This window comes from Callithrix jacchus, chromosome 2 (assembly GCF_049354715.1).
Source record: "Callithrix jacchus isolate 240 chromosome 2, calJac240_pri, whole genome shotgun sequence".
NCBI lineage: Eukaryota > Metazoa > Chordata > Mammalia > Primates > Cebidae > Callithrix > Callithrix jacchus.
This window is the reverse complement of record NC_133503.1, coordinates 90112230-90135780: the sequence shown is the minus strand read 5'-3', so window position 1 is coordinate 90135780 and position 23551 is coordinate 90112230. Positions and strand designations below refer to the sequence as shown.

At 34.4% G+C, this 23551-nt stretch overlaps 1 protein-coding gene across 5 annotated transcripts in view; it reads left to right on the top strand.

Annotated features, from left to right (window-relative positions):
- HSD17B4 (hydroxysteroid 17-beta dehydrogenase 4) overlaps window positions 1-23551 on the top strand; it is a 92551-nt gene that overhangs the window by 12153 nt on the left and 56847 nt on the right. For all 5 annotated transcript variants that reach the window (XM_008991633.5, XM_035291032.3, XM_008991634.5 and 2 more), the window contains exons 3-8: window positions 10250-10357; window positions 10739-10798; window positions 12341-12362; window positions 12464-12510; window positions 14023-14107; window positions 15513-15700. In XM_008991633.5, coding sequence (XP_008989881.2) covers window positions 14085-14107; window positions 15513-15700 — 211 coding nt within the window. In that variant the 5' untranslated portion in view covers window positions 10250-10357; window positions 10739-10798; window positions 12341-12362; window positions 12464-12510; window positions 14023-14084. The remainder of the gene's footprint in view (window positions 1-10249; window positions 10358-10738; window positions 10799-12340; window positions 12363-12463; window positions 12511-14022; window positions 14108-15512; window positions 15701-23551) is intronic.

Below are 23551 nucleotides of genomic sequence, written 5' to 3'. Positions count from 1 at the left end.
TTATTTTACTTAAGATGTCCTCCAGGCTCATCTATGTTGCTGAAAATGACAAGATGTCATTCTTTTTTTTTAAATGGCTAAGGAGTATTCCATTATGTATTGTGTGCCACATTTTCTTTATTCATTCATCTGTTGATGAACACTTAGGCTGGTTCCATACTTGACTCGTGAATATACTGTTGTAAACATGGGAATGCAGATACCTCTTTGACATACTGATTTCCTTTCCTTTGGGTTGTATATACCCAGCAATGGGATTAATTCACATGGTGGTTCTCTTTTTAGTTTTTTTGAATAACCTCCGTACTGTTTTCCATGATGGCTGTACTAATTTACATTTCCACCAATAACATGTGAGAGTTGCATTTTCTCCATATCTTTGTCGGCATTTGTTATTTTTTTTTTGCCTTTTTGATAGTAGCCATTCTAACTTGAAATGATCTCATTGTGATTTTTATTTGCATTTTCCTGATGATTGGTGATGTTGAACATTTTTTCGTAAACTTGGCCATTTATATGTCTTTTGTTTGTTTTTTGAGACAGAGTCTTACTCTGTCACCCAGGCTGGAGTGCAGTGGCGTGATCTCAGCTTACTGCAACCTCTGCCTCCTGGTTCAAGCAATTCTCCTGCTTCAGCCTCCTGAGTAGCTGGGACTACAGGTACCTGCCAGTACACCTGGCAAATTTTTTTGTATTTTTAGTGGAGACAGGGTTTCACCATGTTGGCCAGGCTGGTCTTGAACGCCTGACCCGCAATGATCTGCCCGTCCCAACCTCCCAAAGTGCTGGGATTACAGGTGTGAGCCACCATGCCTGGCCATTGAGAAGTGCCTATTCAACTAATTTGCCATGTAAAAAACAGAATTGTTTATTTTTGGTATTGAGTTTTTAAAAATATATATTTTGGATATTAATCTCTTGTTGGATAAATAGTCTGCGAATATTTTCTCCCATTCTACAAGTTGTCTTTCACTGTTGATTGTTTTTTTGGTGTGCAGGAGCTTTTTAGTTTGATCTAGTCTTACTTGTTTAGTTTTGCTTTTGTTGCCTGTGCTTCTGAGGTCAATTTATAAAATTTTTGCCCTAAACCAGTGTCCTGAAATGTTTTCCCTATGTTTTCTTCTAATAATTTCATAGTTCCAGGTCTTATGTATAGGTTTTTAATAAATTTTGTGAGGATTTTTTTTATATGGTGAGAGATAGGGGTCGAATTTCATTCTTCTGCATATGGGTATCCAGTTTTCCCATCACCATTTATTGAAGAGACTGTCCTTTCCCCCATGTATGTTCTTGGCACCTTTGTAGAAAATCAATTGGTTTTAAATGTGTGGATTTATTTCTGTGTTATCTAGTCTGTTCCATTGGTCTGTGTATCTAGTTTTATGTCACTACCAATGCTGTTTTGGTAACTATAGATTTATAGTATATTTTGAAGTCAAGTAATGTAATACTTTCAGCTTTGTTCTTTTTGCTCAGTATTGCATTGGTTATTTGGGATCTTTTGTGGTTTCATGTGAATTTTAGGATTTTTTTTTTTTTTTCTATTTCTTTGAAGAATGTCACTGGTTCCCTGATTGTCTAATGTCTAGGAACAACAAAAGAATGCCACTGGTATTTTGATAGAGATTAAATTGAACCTGTAGATCACTCTGGTGGTATGGCCATCTTAGCAGTAATTAATTATTCCAATCCATGAACATGGGATGTCTTTCCATTTTTTGTGTCCCCTTCTGATTTCTTTCATCAGTATTTTATAGTTTTTATTGTAGAGATCTTTTGCCTCGGTGGTTAATTTATTTCTAGGAATTTATTTTATTTTTCTGGTGATTGTAAACGAGAGCAATCTCATTCTGGTTTCTTTTCCAGCTACTTTGTTATTGGTTGATATGGTTTGGATGTTTTTCTCCTCCAAATCATGTTGAAATGTGATTGGTTTAACACCAAGCCATTGGTGATAAATGAGTTCTCACTCAGTTAGTTTATGTGAGAGCTGGTTGTTTAAAACAGTCTGGGACCTCCTCCTTCTGTCTCTTGCTCCCACTCTTGTCATGTGATGCACTTGCTCCCCTTTTGCCTTTGCTGTGATTGGAGACTTCTCAAGGGCCTTACCAGGAGCAGATGCTGGAGCCCTGCCTGTGCAGACTGCAGAACTATGCTCCAATTAAACCTCTTTTCTTTATAAATTACCCAGCCTTAGATATTTCTTATAACAATGCAGAAACAGCCTGACATATTGGTGTATAGAAATGCTACTGATTTTTGTATGTTGATTTTGTATTATGCAATTTTACTGAATTCATTTATCAGTTCTAAGAGTTTTTTTGGGTAAGTCTTTAGATTTTTCTATAAACAGGAACAGTTTGACATCCTTCTTTTCTTTTTTTTTTTTTCCCACCTGAGGTCAGGGGTTCAAGACCAGCCTCACCAAGACGTCCTTTTTTTTTTTTTTTAATTCGGATGCCCTTTATTTCTTTCCCTTGCCTAATTGCCCTGGCTAGGACTTCCTGTACTATGTTGACTAGGAGTGGTGAAAGTGGGCATTTTTATTTTGTTCCAGTTTTTAGAGGAAAAGCTTTCAACTGTTCCCTGCTGAGTATGGTTAGCTGCAAGTTTGTTATATGTGACCTTTATTGTGTAGAGGTACATTCCTTCTATACCTAATTTGTTGATAGTTTTTATCATGAAGGGATATTGAATGTTATCAGATGCTTTTTCTGTCTCTTGAAATGATCAGATGGTTTTTCCTCCTTTATTTTGTTGATATGATGTATCACATTTATTGATACACGTACATGGAACCGTTGTTACATCTCTTGGTAAATTTCACTTGATTATGATGTATAATCTTCTAATTGGATTCACTTTGCTGGTATCTTGTTTAGGATTTTTGTGACTGTGTTCATCAGGGATATTGGACTTCAGTTTTCTTTTTTTTTTTGTTGTTGTGTCCTTGTCTGATTTGGGTATCAATGTAATGCCAGCCTCTTAGAATGAGTTAGGAAGAAATCCATTCCCCTCCTTCAATTTTTTGAAATAGTTTGAGAGGAATTGGTATTAGTTCTTCTTTAAATGTTTGGTAAAATTCGGCAGTAAAGCTGTCTGATACTGCTCTTTTCTCTCTTGGAAGACTTTATCAGTTGTAAATGTCTTTTTTTTTTCATTTCTGATTTTATTTGTGTGTCTTCTCTTTTAATCTAGCTAATGGATTGTCAGTTTTGTTTATCTTTTCAAAAAACCAACTTTTTGTTTCAGTGACTTTTTTTGTTTCAATTTTATTTCTTCTCTGATCTTTATTCTTTCTACTGATTTTGGATTTGGTTTGTTCTTGCTTTTCTAGTTCTTTGAGACGCATTTTTAGGTTGTTAATTTGAATTCTTTCTACTTTTCCTGTAGGCAATTACTGCTATAATTCCCTCTTCGTACTGTTTTTCATAGGCTTTGGTATGTTGTGTTTTTATTTTCATTTGTTTCAAAAAATGTTTAAATTTTCTTCTTAATTTCTTTGCTACCCAATTGGTTATTCAGGAATATGTTGTTTAGTTTGTATGTATTTGTACTGGGTTCACAGTTCTTGTTACTGATTTCTAGTTTTATTTCATTGTGGTTAGAAATAAAAATCATATCAAACAAAAAATTTATTGAGACTTGTTTTGTGGCCTAACTTATGGTCTTTCATGGAGAATGTTCCATGTGCAGATGTGTATCTGCAGCTGTTGGATCAAATGTTCTGTTAACAGTTATTATGACCATTTTATTTATAGAGCAATGGTGTGTTAGGTCGATTTTGTTTTCAGAGCAGTTTAAGTCCAAAGTTTCTTTGTTGATTTTCTTTCTTGATGATCTGCCCAATGCCGTGAGTGAGGTATTGAAGTCCCCAACTATTATTGTATTGAAGACTGTCTTTCTCATTAGATCTAGTAGCATTAGCTTTATATATCTGGGTGCTCCAGTGTTGGGTGCATATATATTTAAAACTGTTATGTCCTCTTGCCGAAATGATACTTTTATCTTTACATAATGACCTTGTTTTTCTCTTTATACTGTTTTTGACTTAAAGTCTGTTTTATCTGATATAAGTATATAGTTGACTATCGAACAATATAGGTTTGAATTGTGCACGTCCACTTATACATATGTATTTTAAAAGTCAAATATCAGTAGAAAATACAATATTCATAGGGTGTGAAATTTGCATATATGGAGGGCCTACTTTTTGTGTACATGGATTTTGCAGGGCCAACTTCAGGACTTGAGTATGCGTGGATTTTGGTGTGTGTGGAGTGTCCTGGAACAAATGCCTTGTGCATACTGAGTTATGAATGTAGTTATCCTGCTTATTTTTTATTTCTATTTGTGTAGAATTTCTTTTTCTATTCTTTCATTTTCAGTTTGTGTGTGTCTTTACAGGTAAAGTGAGTTTCTTATAGGTAACATATAGTTGAGTATTTAAAAAAATTTATCCAGCCAATCTATATCTTTTAGTTGGGAAATATAATTCATTTCTATTCAAGATTATTATTGATATTATTGATTATTAAGAACTTCTGTCATTTTGTTAATTTGTTTTCTGGTTGTTTTGTATGTTCTTTGTTCTTTTCTTTATCTTTTATTATATATCTCTTCAGTTTGGTGGTTTATTTTGTAGTGATAAAATTTGATTCTTTTCTCTTTCTCATTTGTGTATCTGTTCTGCCATTGAGTTTTAAGCTTTCACATGTTTTCATGATGGTAGTTCATCCTTTCATTTCCATATGTAGGATTCCCATAAGCATTTCTTGTAAGACTGGTCTAGTGATGATAAATTTCTCGATTTTTTTCTTGTCTCGGAAAGACTTTGTTTCTCTTTTATTTAAGAAGGATAGCTTGCTGGAGTAGTATTCTTGGCTGGCAGGTTTTTTTTTTTTTTTTTTTTACCTTCTTTCAGCATTTTGAATGTATCATTCCATTCTCCTGGCTTGTAATGTTTCTGCAGATAAATCTGCTATTAGTTTAGTAGGGATTCTGTTATACATGACTTGATGCTTTTTTCTTGCTGCTTTTAATATTCTCTCTTTGTCTTTGACTTTTGACAGTTTTACCAGAATGTGCTTTGGAGAGGACATTTTTTGGTTGAATCCATTTGAAGATCTTTGAGTTTCCTAAATATGGATGTCCATCTTTCTCTCAGGACTTGGGGAGTTTTCAGCTAAAATGTTTTCTATGCCTGTCTTTGCTCCTTTTTTGAACTCTCAAATATGTAAAAATTTGTTTAGTTAATGTTGTGTTTACCATAGGCTTTCTTTATTCTTTTTAATGTTTTCTTCTTTTCTTGCCTTTTTTTCGTCTGACTGGGTTATTTCAAAAGAACTGTCTTTGAGTTTACAAATTCTTTCTTTTACTTGATGTAGTCTGTTGTTGAAGTTTTCAGTTATATTTTTAAATTTCATTCATTGAATTCTTTTTTGTTCCCTTATCAGGTGGGTAATGTGTTTATTTAATGGCAAAGTTTGAGGGGGCCATGTCTTAACACGAGTGTGAACACCCTATCATTACACTTTATTCATTGAATTCTTAAGCTCTTTTTAAAAATTATATATATATATATATATACATAAAATATATATCATTCAATGATATATATATATCTTGTTGAATGTCTCATAGATCATTAATTGTTTTTCTGATTTTCTTGTATTATCTATCTACATTTTCTTGTATCTCACTAGATTTCCTTAAGATTATCATTTGAATTCCTTTTCAGGCATTTCATAGATTTTTCTTCTATTTAGGTTTGTTACTGGAGAGTTGTGTTTCTTTGGAGGTGTCATGTTTCCTTGTTTTTTCATGTTTCTTTTTTTTTTACTTAAAATAATTGTTTAAAGAGAAGTATCTTTTTATATTTATTCATTCACTCATTCATTCATTCATTCATTCACTCACTCACTTAGAGACAGGGTCTCACTCTGTCGCCCAGGCAGGAGTACAGTGGCACAATCTTGGCTCACTGCAACCTCTGCCTCCCAGTTCAAGCAATTCTCCAGCCTCAGCCTCCTTAGTACTGGAACTACCAATACTAAGATGCCCACCACCATGCCTGGCTAAGTTTTGTTATTTTTAGTAGAGATGTGGTTTCATCGTGTTGGCCAGGCTGGTCACGAAATCCTGACCACAAGTGATCCACCTGCCTTGGCCTCCCAAGGTACTGGGATTGCAGGTGTGTGAGCCACCACACCTGGCCTGTTTTCCCATATTCTTTTGTTCCTACATTGGTATTTGTGTGTCTGGTAGAAGAGTTGCATCTTTCACTTTCATGCAGTAACTTTTGTAGGGAAAGACTTTTTTCTCTGTAAATCATTTGGGTTGGGTGTTTGGTTTAGCTTCTGGTTGGGCACAGAAGTGTAATTGCCTTGTGATTTCTTTGGCTGTAATCAATATTAGCACATCAGCAATGTCTGCATGTGCCTCAGTGGTCTTGACTTTGGTGTTTCTGGAGACAGTGGCACAGTTTTTCTGGGGACAGGGATTGCCAGATGGGTTAGTCCTCAGTCCCTGGTGGGTGACAAGTGGCACATAGTTGCTCTACTGCTAGATAGATCATGGTTGCTTGAGGTGACAGATGCTGGCGAGGCTAATTCTTGGTCCCTGGGGAATGTGTATGTCAGCCTTTCCCTTTCCAGTGAGAGCTTCCCCACTGTACTTGAATGTCTTGTTTTTTTTTTTTTTTGGAGTGTGGGGTGCTGCATGGACTTAGGTGCTGAGGTCATAGTGGTATCACTGAAACTAGCTGAGGTCATGATCCTGCAGTCTCCTGTGTGGACATGGTGGGATAATGGCAGATGGCACCCCTAGTATGTGGAGATGTCTGGGCTATTGGCCTCTGGGTCAGGATACACACCAGCAGTGGTTCCATTCCCCAAATGGTGTTGTATTGTAACTGCTTGGGTCTCATGGGATAGGAGGACTCAGCATGTGTTCCTTCCTTTTCAGGAGAATTCAGCTGTGTATACTCCAGGCAGGTCCCTGTACTGAGCCCCAGGGTCTGTGAACTGTGGAACTCTTCAGTAGCTAAGATTATAGGTATTTGTGATGGTAATGGTGACTCTTAGGTGTCTCCCACTTAACCTTCTACTCACAATGGGAAGTCCATATCAGCTCTGAGCTGATTCCAGCTGGATGCTTCACTTCCTCCTCTAAGCTGCCATGCAGAGATTCTGTGCCTCAGAGGGTTTTTGTCACTTCCTTGCTGAATTTTTATGTTCTCCCTTGGACATTCTACATGAAGTGCTGTTATTTGTTGTTTTGGTCCTTCTTTGCAGTGGAGACAAGCATTGGGCACCTCTAGTTGGCCATCTTGATGACATTTAACCAGTATTTAGAATTCTAGTTAAGGTTTTAATCTCTGTGATTTCGCTCTGGTGATAGTGGGATGGCTGAATGGGTCAGTGTCAATTTAGTGGTCTCTAATGTAGAGATTTGTTTTAGATAAATTTACCCCAATATTATTTAACTGCCTATCATTGATCTCAATAAATTATTTGTCCAGCTTTCAATGCTTGCCTTCTCTGTTGCGCTTTGTAAAATTTCCACTTGGGGGTAGTGTTTCATTGCACAAACAATTCTCTCTTCACTTAAGTATCATATTTTCTAATTTGCTTTTGAACTTTCCTCTGCTTAAAAAGAGTCATGAGAGATTGTTAGCTAACTTAAAAATCTTGGTATTTTTTAATTGGTTGTTTCCTGTCATTTGAATAATTGCATTTAAATGTACAATTAATAAGAATTCAGTCTTTTGAGAATCATAACACTTTTTCTATCTCTTGAGGTGTAATACAAGCCTCTTTCTATTATTTTGTGTCTTTGTAGGATTTTTATTTGCAGTAAGACTTATACGGTCAGAAAAAAATCTCAGTTCACATTTAAAAAAACTCATTTCCTGTTTTTAAAAAGTTAAGTGAAAATATATGTGCCTTAGCTGATTTTAGGCATTGCCTTTTCCTCTGTATCACCCCGTTACCTATTTATCCAATTCCACTTTCAGCCTTCATCACAATTTTAAAAAGAGCAATTTTTCAGAAGAAAAAAAATGGTGTTTTAAAAATTGTGTTAATCATAACTATATTTTCATATATACCATTATGCTATTTATTAATTAGTAACTTGTTATAGTTTTCAAAATCTATACAATAACCCTATGGAGAAGATCATTTCATAATGCAAATTCTTCATTTCAAGCAATTCTCTTAAGTTATGTTTTTCCAAGTTATTTGGCATTTAGCTATGTATCTTTTTATTTGCTTTTGCATGTTATTTTGTAAATTTTTTCACAAATTATTGTGTAAATTAACTTTGTAATTTGTGTCTATTTGGTTGTATTGGCTTGGATATATACTTTATGCTAAAATCTGTATATTACTGTGGCCACCACATATTTAACTTTCAATAGATTATAAATTCTTTGAGGGCAAGCACCATTCTTACTCATTTGTGTGTCCCTCTGTAGATTTTCTTGCAAATAGTAAATTCTTAATTAATGTTGGTAAATACATAATTGGATATAGGGAGATGTTATATGGTAAGTTTGATCAGTTGTTAAACATATGAACATGGAGTTATGGTATAAATTAGATACCAAATATATATTGGTTCTGAATGTAATTTTTGACCTCTTTTAATAAATGTTTTTTATTTCTTTTATTCTAGACACTGTGTGTGTTGTAAAAACTGAAAATATGATTTTCTGTCTAATATTTTAAGCTCATGCTTGTTTTAAAATAACCATTCTTAGACATAAAGGCTTTCTTATCATGAAGAAGTTATTTCAACATTGTGTGCTTAATTTTTAAAAACTTTTTTATCGTGGTAATAAGAATACTTACGAGATCTATTCTTCTAACAAGGTTTTAAATGTACAATGTAGTATTGGTAAGGTATTATGTTGTATAGCAGATCTCTAGAACTTATCTGTCTTGCATAATTGAAACTTTCTATTAATTGGTTAGCAACTCTCCATTTCCAGCTTCTCTGTAGTTCCTGGCAACCACTATTGTATTTTCTGATTCAATGTGTTTTGATATTTTAGATATCCCACATAAGTGGACTCATGCAGTATTTGTCCTTTTGTGACTCACTTATTTCATTTCACATAGTGTCTTCAGAGTTTATTTAGACTATCACATATTGCAGGTTTTCTTCTTTATAAATGTAGAATAATATTCCATTGCATGTATATACCCCATTTTCTTTGTTCATTCATCCATACACGGACATTTAGGTCGTTTCCACATCTTAGCTATTATAAATATGACTAGTGTTTCAGTTCTTTTGGATAAAAACCTAGAAGTGGGATTGCTCGATCTTATAGTAGTTTTTTTTCCTGTGTATTTAATCTTAAAATGATTTTCACATTTTTCTTTTCTTTCTTTTTTTCCTGAAAAATGGGTTAAATCATGTTTTTTCTTCATTGTACTTTAAGTTCTGGGGTACATGGGCAGAACATGCCGGTTTGTTACATAGTTAAACATGTGCCATGGTGGTTGGCTGCATCCATTACCCTGTCGTCTACATTAGGTATCTCTCCTAATGCTGTCCCTCCCCTAGTGTTTTTTTTTTTAACTTTTCTTCCCACCTCTTCTTTTTTTTTCTGGACAGGGTCTTGCTCTGTTGCCCAGGCTGGAGTGCAGTGGCATGATCATAGCTCACTGCAGCCTTGATTTCCCAGGTTCAAGCAGTCCTCCCACCTCAGCCTCCCGAGTATCTGGGACTGCAGATACATGCCATTATGCCCAACTTGTGTTTTGTTTTGCTTTTTAGTAGAGATGAGATTTAGCTATGTTGCCGAGGATGATCTTGGACTCTTGAGCTCAAGCAGTCCTTCCACCTTAGCCTCCCAAAGTACTGAGATTACAGGTGTAGGCCAGTATGCCCAGTGTTTTTTAATTTTCAAAAGAGGAAAAACACTACATAGTTAAAATTTTCATGAGGAGAACCTATTTTTGCTGTTTATTTATGTTTGTATTAAAAAATGAAGAGGCATATTTTGAAAATGCATGTGGTGTGTTTAGTAACAATGGGGTAGGGTAGGAAGGAATTGGGCAGACTACTGAAGGGATGTGCTAGTAATTAGAAATTCATTTTCAACACACACACAGACACATACACACACATACCCAGACACATACACACACATACACATACACACATACACATACACACATTTTGAAGTCTAGAATTTAATTGTTATTTGCTTTGTTTGCTTGTTTTTGTATTACAGTGAATGATTTGGGAGGGGACTTCAAAGGAGTTGGTAAAGGCTCCTTGGCTGCTGATAAGGTTGTTGAAGAAATAAGAAGGAAAGGTGGAAAAGCAGTGGCTAACTATGGTATGGTATGGTATTTGAGAGAACTATACTATTTATTTTCCTTCAACTAATGCTGTTTGTCACGTTAGTAATCTTTGAGCAAATATCTCAGCATTCCAGTATAATTATGATTTTCTAAGTCTGCCAAAGTTCTCTGACTACATATTTTATATTTGTGAGAATTTTTTAAACTTTCAATGTAGACTGTTTCATGATTCTAGCCTTTGTTCTGTTTAACATTTTATTAGTGAGCATATGATATAATTAGTTATTACAGATATGGATATCTCTTGTAATTTCTGTAGGGTGAATAGGATCTGTTGTGTACTCTGACTCACAGAATTTAGAAGTCATTTGGAAGGGAGATGGCTGAAATTTCATACAAATTTTCCTTTTCCTCAGATTCAGTGGAAGAAGGAGAGAAGGTTGTGAAGACAGCACTGGATGCGTTTGGAAGAATAGGTGATGTTTCTGTGCGTTACGGCCCTGATGGAGCAACTTCTACCTTCCTAATAAAATATTTTTGTTTACTTTTATTTACTAAACAGATATCTCTTTCTTCATAATCAGATTTACAAATTTTATTTATTAGTTAATTATTTTACTTGTTTCATAAAGGGCTTAATTGAGTGGCAATTTTATGGATATATGTATGGAATTTGTTTTTCCGCACCTTAAGTGCTTAAAAAAACTTACACGTGTTTGCTCAGTGCCCTTTTTAAAATAATTCAGTTAAACCTCAAAGGTGTTTACAAGATAAAAAGTAAACCAGTATTTTGGCAACAGAGGACCCAGTGGTGGATTTTTTTTTTTTTTCTTGAGGCGGAGTTTCACTCTTGTTACCCAGACTGGAGTGCAATGGCGCGATCTCGGCTCATCGCAACCTCCACCTCCTGGGTTCAGGCAATTCTCCTGCCTCAGCCTCCTGAGCAGCTGGGATTACAGGCACACGCCACCATGCCCAGCTAATTTTTTGTATTTTTAGTAGAGATGGGGTTTCACCATGTTGACCAGGATGGTCTCGATCTCTTGACCTCGTGATCCACCTGCCTCTGCCTCCCAAAGTGCTGGGATTACAGGCTTGAGCCACCGCGCCCGTCCTCTAGTGGATTCTTTTGGATACTTATAATGATTTGGATTAAGATGATCCAATGTCTTGCAGATTACTTAAGATGATTTCTCTATAATAAAAATCTTAATTTTTAAGAAGTATTTCAAATTAATTGTTTAGTCTGTTATTTCTCTAGCTAATCTTTCCAGTTTAGTCCCACACACTCTTAATAAAAGTTACTGGATTACTGGGTGGAGACATCACAGAAGATAAGCCAAGCATGTTTACAATCTGAAAAACATTGCCTATTGTTAATTGAATGTGCGCTCCCCTTTTTTGTTTGGTCTAGCATATTTATTTTTCTAATTATGTTAGATTGAACTAATAAGAACCATGTTCACATGTCATCTGACAGGGATAGAGAACATAAAAATGTGAAATCAGAGAGTGAAAATAGCCACAAGAAGGCTGAACCTTAAAAACTAATTTTCTTTCATAGTGAGAAAATAATTATGTATCAAGATAAAGCATCAGTTTGTAACTCTAATGTTTTTCTTTTTGGACTTTGTACTTTTGAGTAGCAAGGAAAATTCCAACTTTAACTTGTGAAGTGAATTTTGAGGTTAAGTGTAGAATGGCTTATGGTTCTGAATCCTCAGAACCTAAGAGTTATACTACAGCTAATTCTATAAATAATTGGGTAGAATTTTGATAGAGAGGTAGGAAAATTTACAGATATTAGTTTGAGAGGAAGGTGCTCGATATAATGTGATACTTAGGCTTTTGTGAGTCCTTTTTTTTTGATATAGATATAAACTTTTGATAGTACTCTTTACCTATTATATCTACTTTTTCATGGTTTAAAAAACAGTTTTGAGAGAAATGTGAGTTGTAAGCAAATGGAAATGAATAGGCTTGCTTTTATATGTGACTTTCATCTTTCTATATTGTAGATGTTGTGGTCAACAATGCTGGGTGAGTATTTCTTTTTTTCATTTTTAGTGATGTGCATATAATATTTTTTTAAAGTGTATACTATCTCCCTTCTTACCCTATACAACATCGATTTTTTTTAGAATTCTGAGGGATCGTTCCTTTGCTAGGATAAGTGATGAAGACTGGGGTAAGTTGTTTTTAATATGTCTCTGTGGAACATACTTATCCATTTAGCCTTTTAAATATTTGATAAATTTATGCATTTATGGAAAAATCTGCTTCTACCTACTTTTGCTGCTAATATAAATGATGAATAAACTGTATACTGTAAATGATGAATAGTTAGAAGTAGCCTCTTTTAAAAAACATTTAATACGTTTAAAAAATGTAAATCATTTTGCAGAAGTTATCTAAAAGGATTTTATTTCTTCAGGTTTCCCTCTCCCTCCTTTTTCTCCTTAAGAGGTGGTCAGCATTTTCTAGCAGTATTAACTCTAACAGCCTTTAACGTGCTTATCCAGTTGTGTGAATCTTTTTCAAGAGCAAGAGCAGGATATGCAAGGAAGGGCACTAAAAATGATGGAGATCTTAGAACAGGGTAGGACAAAACCTGGATGTAATTTTGAAGCTTCTAGTAATAGGAAAGTTTTCCATCCTTTCCGAATTGGCAAGATTGAGTTTAGATAATGAATAAATCACAGTTAAGAATAGTTCTTTTTTTAATTTTGCTCTTCTTTGTCCTTACTTTCATTGGCCATCAGAACTAAAATGAACAGTGGTGGCTGAGGCATGACAACTGAGGTGAAACAATGGTATCATTGTTTATAGAGTGGGTTTCTGGGGAATATTGCCTTACCATCTTTTGGAAGAAGAGTTAATATCATTGATTTAGAATTAAACTAAGAAGAGCTTTTAGTTTTTGCTTCTCTTACAACAACTGGGGTAGAAAACAAGCTGAGAAAGATAGGCTTTGCTGGCAAGGGAGCTTATGTTGGTGCTTTTCTTGGTGCTGTGATGGGACTGAGGTATTTCCTTCTCTGATTTCACCTACCAAGCCCACTACTCCTGACTACCTTTCTGTCTTTTTTTTTAAAGTTCCTCTTTTCACTCTTACATTCTTCTAATATACTCATGAAAATATTTGTTTTAAGAAAAGTAAGAATGCTTAAAAACTTGACAATTAAAATCTAGAGTTTTCTATCTAAATGTTTCATAAGTAGTCTGTTCATTAGATGGAAATTTGTGAAAACAGGCCTCTCTTTTATGCACTCGTTTGCAAATGGTAACAATAGGGAACTAGTGAGTATTTTCTAAGTATTTCTTAATGAATGATGTGATTTATTATTATGCTTTAACTGATGTTAGTGTTGAGTGCCAATTATATTTGTAAAAATCTTAGATATTTATATTAGCACATTTTTACATAACATGGGTATAAAGTAATAGTATTTAGATATGCATAGGCATTACAATTATTTTATAAATTATGGGGAAAGCTGTTGTAAGTCTGGGTGTGAACTATTGATCAGTAGCGTAACTGGAACAAAGGCAAAATACTCATTGGGGTGGGACAGTAGGTGATTTTATACATTAGGTATAAAATGAACATCTTTGTATAAATACATTGCTTATTATTAACTTTCAGACATGCCTATCTAAATTTAATAAAATATTTAATAGAAATAATTTATTGTTTTAGATATAATCCACAGAGTTCATTTGCGGGGCTCATTCCAAGTGACAAGGGCAGCATGGGATCACATGAAGAAACAGAAATATGGAAGGTAGAATTGCATGTGGTTGTCAAGGGGGATTGAAGATGTTGTGTGGGGGTTTCTTGTGTATAGGGAAAGATTATATGAAGTGTTGTGAAATGATTTTTGACATTGAGGAAAACATCTTTAGATATATACATGCTTTTAACAGATTATTTTGGCACATACCCTCATTAAATTGGTATTATTTAGTCACAGATTGGCTGAGCTGGACAGATTTGTATTTACTTTTTACCCCTTTTTATTATTAAAGATTTTCTTGCTGTTCTCTGGCAATTTATTTTATTTTATTTTATTTTGAGACATAGTTTCATTCTTGCCCAGGCTGGGGTAGAGTGGCATGAGCATGCACTTTATGTCACTGCAGCCTTATCTCCTGGGCTTAAGCAATTCTCCCACTTCCACCTCTCAAGTAGCTGTGACTATAGGTGTGTGCCATCATGCCTGACTAATGATTTAATTTTTTGTTAGAGACGGAGTCTCATTTTGTTTCCCAGACTGGTCTCAAACTCCTGGGCCCAAGTGATCTTCCTGCCTTAATTTCTGGCATTTTAGAAAGTAGTGCACACATTGAGGATTCGGCTGTAGCTTATTCTGTAACTCGAATGTTATTTTATATCTTCCCAACTGGGGAGAGATGAATGGCTATTTCCTGCTGGCTGGTGCTAGTCAGACATGAGTTAGTTTTTATAAACTGTTTAAGAACTGTAGGGCCTCTCATGATTGCTTGTAGATAAGTAACTCATTGTGGCAGTGCTAGTACTCTTAATATATGTCCTCTGTTGCACTCTAGAGTTGAGGTCATTCCTGTTACTTTAGCGTTCATATATACCTAATACAAGCAAATTGCTTGTGATGCCTGTTTTTGTTGGAGATTTCTAGTTTATCCTGGTCCTGACAGTTTCTGAAAATAAATGATACGATTTATTTTACTTAACCTAAGTAGAGTGGGTAAGGTTGTGTCAGATTTTGAGATGGCATTGTTTTAATGAGGCATTTAATATTATTCATAAAGGGAGAGAGGCAAAGTGATGAGGACTGAAATATTAGAACTGTTTGATCCAATATTTCTTGCTAACATTTTAACTTAGATGTTACAAGGTTATTTTATAGTTGTAAATATATATTGTTTTTGATAGATAATGAATACACACATTCTTACATTTAAGCATAAGTGTAAGATCATTTGGTTCTGGCCAGAGAATCTTTTTGAAACAGTTAAATCTTGTAGTTGAATTTTGAGAGGTTACTTTTAAATTAATATTATTTTAGATACATGAATCATGATTGTAAGAAGCTAATGACAGTACACATAGTTGCTTTTGGTGGGTCCAGTAGTACCAAAACAGAGTTAGAGTTACAATGTTATCAAACTATGGAAAAGATGATATTGAGAGATTGATTTTCTTTTTAGGATTATTATGACTTCATCAGCTTCAGGAATATATGGCAACTTTGGCCAGGCAAATTATAGTGCGGCAAAGTTGGGTCTTCTGGGCCTTGCAAATACTCTTGCAATAGAGGGCAGGAAAAGCAACATTCACTGTAACACCATTGCTCCTAATGCTGGATCACGGATGACTCAGACAGTTATGCCTGAAGGTAAGTAAGCAAGCTTATATTTTTTCAGTGGCGTTACTTACTAATCTATGTGGAGTGAGCTTTGCAAAAGTATTTAATTTTCTGAATACTTAAAAATTATTTTTTTTTTCAATTTTGAAAGCATTATGTGTAAATTGTATTCATTGTGGAAAATTTAGAAAAGCACAAAGGAAAAAAAAGTGACCCATAATTCTACCACATTGATAAAAACCTTCATTCTTTTTCTCTGTATAGATATTCATAATTTTTTTTACAGAATGGGGTAATGACGTTCTTCCTGTTTCATAATGATTATTTTAAAAATAGATTATGTTTTAGAGCAGTTCCAGATTTGCAGAAAAATTGTACAGAGAATTCTTACATATTTTACCTTCCATAGTTTCCCGTGTTATTAACATCTTTGGTCAGAGTGGTATATTTATTACAATTGATGAACCAGTATGGATCCATTATGATAAGCTAAAGTTCATTGTTTACACTGGGATTCATCCTTTGTGTTATACAATTGTATGGGTTTTCACAAATGGGTAAACTTATGTGTCCACTGTTACAGTGTCATGCGGAATAGTTTTACTATCCTAAAAATCCACTGTGCTTCACCTGTTTGTCTCTCCCCTTTTCTTCCTGAATTCTCAGGGATTGAAGCTCATTTCTTTTTATTGTTCAGTAATATTCCATGGTATGACTGTACTACAATTTGTTTATTCATATACCTATTGAGGGAGATCTTAGTTGCTTCCATTTTTTGGCATTTATTAATAAAGCTACCATAAACATTCATGTGTAGGTTTTTGTGTGGACATAAGTTTTTAAGTTGTTTGGGTAAATACCATGGAGTGTGATTGCTGGATGGTATGATAAGACTATGTTTAGCTTTGTAAGAAATTGCCAAACCAGCTTCCAAAATGGTTTTATCATTTTTCATTCCCACCAGCAATTAATGAGACTTCTTGTTGCTCCACATCCTTCACGGCATTTTTTATTGTCAGCATTTTGGATTTTAGATTTTTTAATAGGTATATAGTGATATCTTATTATTTTAATTTGCAATTACCTAGTGATGTATGGTATTGAGCATTTTTTCCTATGCTTATTTGCCATTTATTTGTCTTTTTTGTTGAGATGCCTATTCACATCCTTCACTCATTTTAAAATTGGATTGTTTGTTATCTTGAATTTTAAGGGTTGTTTGTATATTTTAGAAACAAGTCCTTTATCAGATATATGTTTTACAATTTTTTTTTTTCAGTCTGTGGCTTGTCTTTCTATTCCCTTAATCTTTATTTTTGAAGAATAAGTTCATTGGATACAGAATTCTAGGTTGTGGCTTTTTTCTTTCAACACTTTATATATGACCATATCTTGGAGATGTTGCAGGTTTGGTTGTAGATCACCACAATAAAGCTAAAATTGCAATAAAGCAAGTCACATAAAGTTTTTGGTTTCTCAGTGCATATAAAAGTTACGTTTACAATGTAGTTCATTAAATGTGCAATAGCATTATGTGTAGATCTAAACCATATATATGCCTTAATTAAAAAACACTTTATTGTTAAAAAATGCCAGTATGGATAAATGAAGTAAGCACATGCTGTTGGAAAAATGGCGCTGATAGATTTCCTTGATGCATATTTGCCACAAATCTTCAGTTTGTGAAAAATACAACATTTGCATAGCACAATAAAGTGGAATATAATAAAATGAGGTATGCCTGCATGTCACATCACTTTCCTCTTGGTTACATGATTTCAGAAAGGAAGTCTGACATAATTCTTAACCTTGTTCCTGTATAAGTAAGGTGTTTTCTTCCCTCTGGCTTCTTCCAAGATTTTCTCCTTATCTTTGGTTTTCTGCAGTTTGCATATGATGTGTTTAGGTGGAGTTTTTTGATATTTATGCTGCCTGGTGTCTTCTGAGATTTCTGTGGTTTGGTGTCTGTTATTAATTTGGAAAATTCTCAGCCATCATTCCTTCAAATATTTCTTCTGCTTCTTTATCTTTTTCTTCTTCTAGGGTTCTCATTGTATGCATGTTATATCTTTTGTAATTGTCCCGCCGTTCTTAGATGTTCTGTTCTATTTTTCTCATTCTTTTTTTGCATTTCAGTTCAGGAAGTTTATATTGACATGTCTTCAAGCTGATTATTTCTGATTCTTCATTTTTTTTTACAATGGTTTTGATTTTTAGCATTTTATTTTAGCTTTCTTTTTTAGAGTTTTATCTCTGTGCTTACAATGACCATTTGTTCTTGTGTATTACCAACTTTTCCCATTAGAGCCCTAAGCACAGTAATCATAGTTATTTAAAATTTTTTTTATCAGATAATCTCCAGATGTGAATCTGGTTCTAATGTTTGTCTCTAAAATCATAGGCTTTTTCTTGCCTTTTAGCATGGCTTGCAATTTTTTGTTGAAAGTCAAAAATAATATGTTGAGTAATAGCAAATGAGATTAATAGGCCTTTAATGTGAGGTTTTATCTCGTTAGGAGTTAGGCTGTGTTTATTATTTACTATGGCTATGTTCTTTTTTTTTTTTTTAAATATTCTGTTGTCTTTGCTTTTCCTTAGAAACTCTTTGTTAATTAGAGTGTGTGTCTTGGAGCTCTCTCACTTGTGATTGTTATTATTCTGGAGCCCTGTTGATGGAGCGGTAAGGTATCAGGGAGGGTAAGTGTTCTGTACTGTTATTATTAGATCTCCATTCTTTTAGTGGGTCAGAATCCTGGGTTGGGAGCTTCAGAAGAGTTTTTTAGCTTTTTTTCCCCTTTTTTTCTTTTCCTTTCCTTATTTGAGTTGGGAAAGCTAGATAAGCTCCAATTGTCTAATCACTCTTCCCCTAGGTCAGAGGATGCGCTGGCAAAGTAGTTTCTCTTGAGAGCAGGCCTTAAGTAGAACAGAATGCTCTGAGCATATTTCAGAATGGTTTCTTTCCCCTTTTCTTGTCCAAAGCATGAAGGGATTTTTCTCTGATCTTTACTGTGTCATGGGGAATTCTGTAGGTAAAACTTAAAGAAATGTTGGCGTGCCCCTAAGATTGGGCCTTCCTAAGATGAGACAAGTCTGTACTCAGCCTCTGGTAATTTGTCAGTTACTGTTTAAGTGTTCTAACTGCTTGGGCTCTGGATGCTTCTGTTCCTAGTAAGCTGGGTTTTCTGAATTTACCTGTGTCTTCAGTTTTCCCAGTGGTGGTTTGATCCATGACCTGAATTCTCTGGTGGCGATAAGTAGAGTTGTTGATTTTTAGTTTAAGCTTTTGTCTTGGTTTGAGGATAGAAGTAACAACTTCCAAGCCCTTTTTATGTTGGAGTGCAGACTGGAAGTCTAGTTATTATTTTTTTATTTCCTGTATCATGAACATTTTTCCATTTAATAAGGTATCTCTTAATGGTTGCATTTTACCTTATTTAATTAAATAAAATTCTTTTTATGGTCATTTGTTTCTTTGTGTAAAAAAAAAAAAACTTTTTTTGTGTGGCTTTCCAATATACATAAGAGTAAAGAAAGTTAAGAGCTATTTGTACTCATCATTCAGCTCTAGCAAAGTATCAACATTTAGCCAATTTTGTTTGATTTTTTTGTCGCCTTCTCCCTTTTCTTCTGTAATATTTCAAAGTAAATCCTAGACATTATATTTCACCTAATGAACACTTGGAAATGAATCTCTAACAGATGTGGACATTATAACCACAATGCTATTATTACAACCAAACAATATAACTTGCTAACATCACCTACTATCAAATTCATATTAAAATTTTCTAGTTGTCTAGAAAGAGATATTTTTAGAGTTGGTTTATTCCAGTAAGGATCCAAACAAGGTCCATAGGCATTTTTTATATCTCTTAAGTTTCCTTTAACACGTAATAGTTTATCTTCCCTTTTTAAATAAAGTCCAGCTGGACAGGGTGGTTTGTACCTGTGGTCACAACTACTTGGAAGGCTGAGGTGAAAGGATTGTTTGAGCCCAGGAACTGGAGGGTGCAGAGCTATGGTTGTACCACTGTACTCTAGCCTGGTAATGGACTGAGACCCTGCCTTAAAAAGAGAAAAAGCTGTTTGTTCAAGAAACTGTTTCCTTTGTTCCATAGACTGTTCCTCATTCTTGATTTCGGTTGCCTTTGCACCTTTGTGGAAATTAATCAACCACTTACACCTGGGCCTGTTTCTGGATTTTTCTGTTCTAGTCCATTCATCTGTGTGCCTGTTCTTTTAACAATATCATGATGTTTTGATTACTCTAGTTTTATACTAAGTCTTGGAATGAGATAGTGTGTGTCTTTCAACTTTCTTTAAAAATATAAAAGTTAAAAATTTAAATGGATAATTGAGAGCCTACCTTTATTTATTTACTTATATAATAGTTGACTATGGAGAACTGTGTTTTTTGGTATTCCTGATTTTTATATATTTCTGAAAAGAAAATCTACATAATACTTGATAAGTAGCCTCTGTGAAATGGTACAAAATAATCGATGGAATTATTTTAAAATTAGCTACTCCATAGAACACAAATATTTGCAGTACCATTTATTTTCACATTTGAACTAACATGCATTTTAGAACTTGGGATCTGTAATACTATAGCAGTACTTTGCAGCCTTTGCTAAGTGCTGTGTCTAACCAGTTCTCTTTAGTGTAGAATACCTATTTGGACCTGAGATCTAATTTTTTCCCCTGTTTCTTTGATAGCAGAGCCATTTTAAAGTCCCTTATTCTTTAAAAACTTTTTATGTTCTCATATTTGTGTTAAAGGAATTCTTGTTAAAGAATCATATTATGTGAAAGACATACAATTTATTTATTTCCTTTTAAGTATAATACTATATAGACACAAAACAGTATAGGTTATAGATAAGAAATAAAGCGTAAAAATATAATGAATATTCTTGAACTCACTTTTCAACCCAATAATTGGAACATTGTCAGTAACTTGAATCTAACTTTGTACCTCTTTCCACCTCCCTGCTTCATACCAAGACAAACCACTAATTAGAATTCGTGCCTGTCATCCCTTTGTTAGACTTCTGCCTTTAGTCACTTTTTGCTGTGAGTTCTAGACTCTTTGGGAAGCAGTACATTTTCAAGAAAGTATTTAAAACTTTAGATTTTAACTTTGTTTTCCTTTCAGTGTATGCTACCATTTATTTGAACAGTTCTGGACCACTAAAGGCATTAGGTAAATGTTTAATCCGTTATGCCAACCATGCTCTAGTAAAAGAAGTTTAGAAAGTAGTCTACTTTAGACAAATGACCTAATCCTTCTGGATCTGTTTTCTCTTCCATAAAGTAAGAGAGTTGTAGATCATTTAAAAATTACTCTTAATTTTAGGACTATTATTTCTAGTCCTAAAAGTCTGTTATTTTAATTCTGCTTTTTTCTTAACTTTCATAGTTTAGAATATCTGAAAATTTATTTTAACCAGAACTTTTTCTTCTCCTCCTCTAAAATATTTCCTTATGGGCAATTAAAGGAATTTTTTGTTAAAGAACCAGATATTATGAGTAATGTGTGGAGACATTTTTGCTATTTCATTTCCCCTTCACAATATACTTGATGCATGAAAAGTAATGTATATAACTTACATGTTTCTTACATGAAATAAAATATAACCCTATAATGAGTATCTAGGAACTAACTTTTCAAGCCGTATTAGTTATTTATTGCTGTGTAGTAAACTACTCTAAAACTTAGTGGATTAAAACAGCCAACATTTATTATCTCACTCAATTTCTGGGGTCAGGAATTTAGAGTGGCCTAGCTAGGAGCTTCTGCTTCTAGGTCTTTAATGAGGTTTTGGTTAAGATGTTTCCTGGCACTCTAGTCATTTGAAAGCTTGGCTTGGATGATTTACTTCCAAGCTCATTCATGCACATGGCAGTTGCCAACAGGCCTCTGGCATTCCTTCCTACCTGTTGTCAGGAGGCCTCAGTTTCTCACCATGTGGGCTTTTCTATAGGACTGCTCTTGACATGGCAGCTGGCTTTCCCCAGAGCTAACGATTTGAAAGAGAGACACCAAGACAGAAGCTGCAGTGTCTTTTATAACCTATTTTAGAAGATATGTACCATCACTTTTATTATATCCTGTAGATGACACAGACTAGCCTTGGGACACTGTGAAAGAGGACCACAAAAAGCACATGGGGGTCATTGGGAATCATCTTACTGACTTGCTGTTGTGCAGCCCCCCACTGGAGCATTTCCGTAACTTGTGTCTATTTTTGTTATCTTTTATACCTCACCCCATTTCCTCCCCAAGAGGTAATTGCTTAGAGACTATTCATTCCCTTACCTTTAATTTTTTTTAAAGAGAATTAAATGGATAAACACTTTATTGTTTGGTTTTCTTGGTTTTGATCTTTTTGACATTGTCATTTAAAAATTTTTTTCTTTTGGGAATTGCACTTTGTCTTTCCATGCAATTTTAGGGCTCTAAGATTTATATATAGCTGTAGGTCATTCGATTTTATTGCTGCAAGTCTGTTATGTGAATTTAATTCTTATTAATGAATATATGGGTTGCTTTTTAATTAATTTGCTTTTATTTTTGTACATGTGTTCTGGATCACAAGAACAAGAATTTTTCTAGAATATGTACTTTGAACTAAAATTGTGAGTCAGGGAGGGTACACATGCTAATCAATAGTTAACTTTTCTTTATATTATATTTTAAATTCCAACATTTCTATTTCATTGTAGTTTAAATCTGCTATTTCTTTTAACTTTTATTCATAGTGGCTTCCCTTCATTTTTTGCTTGGTGATTTCTAATTATCAGCTCTTTACCTGATCTTATTCTGTGTTCTGAATTGGCACTGTTTTCTTTTTTTTTTTAATTGCATTTTAGGTTTTGTGTTACATGTGAAGAACATGCAAGATTGTTGCATAGGTACACACGTGGCAGTGTGAGTTGCTGCCTTCCTCCCCTTCACCTGTATCTGGCATTTCTTCCCGTGCTATCTCTCCCCAACTCCCCAGCCCGCACTGTCCCTCCCCTATTCCCCCCAACAGACCCCAGTGTGTAGTGCTCCCCTCCTTGTGTCCATGTGTTCTCATTGTTCAACACCCGCCTATGAGTGAGAACGGCAATGTTTTCTTCAGAGAAAATCTGTTTTTGCTACTGCTGGTTACCAGGAGGCATAGCCAATTTTGGTCTGCTTCAGTTTTCCTTAAGAGTTGAAGTTTCTTGTAGTAGGTTTTGGACCCCATCTTGATGCTGGCCTACCTCTGAGTACCTAGGTGTCAGTATTGTTACTCATGTCATTCTCAGGGCAACCCTTCCTTCCCTGCAGCATGGCACTAAGGACTCTTCTTTTTTTTTTTTTTTTTTCCTTTCTGGTTGGAGGATACTTTCTCTATCTCAATAATGCTTTAAAATAATCTCATTGCTGGAAACAGAAGTATTCTTCAGAGTACTTGGCTCACTATAATGCTAGATATCCTGACATCTAGTGTTGTGGAAGAAACTTTGGGTTGAGTAAGTAAACCTTTCTGTTTTTGATTTTATATAACTTGATATTTTAATAGCTATGGGACTTCTCTGATCTTTTATTGACTCTCTTGAGGTAGGTTTTCGTTTTACAAAATTGAGTTTAATATCTATTAAATCTTTGTCTGGCTAACCTAGGAGTTTGAGAATGAACTGGCAAGCAAAAATATTTGCTTATGTTATTAGTGATAATATACAAAATAAACTGTAGGGCAGACATATTTTTTCTATGTGACTTACGTTCTTTTTTTTTTTTTTCTCACCTAACATAATAGATGCTTTGTTGCATTTTATAGATGTGTTTATTTTGCATTCAGTTTGAAGTTAGTCAACTCAAATATCTGAATTCTTATACATAAATAT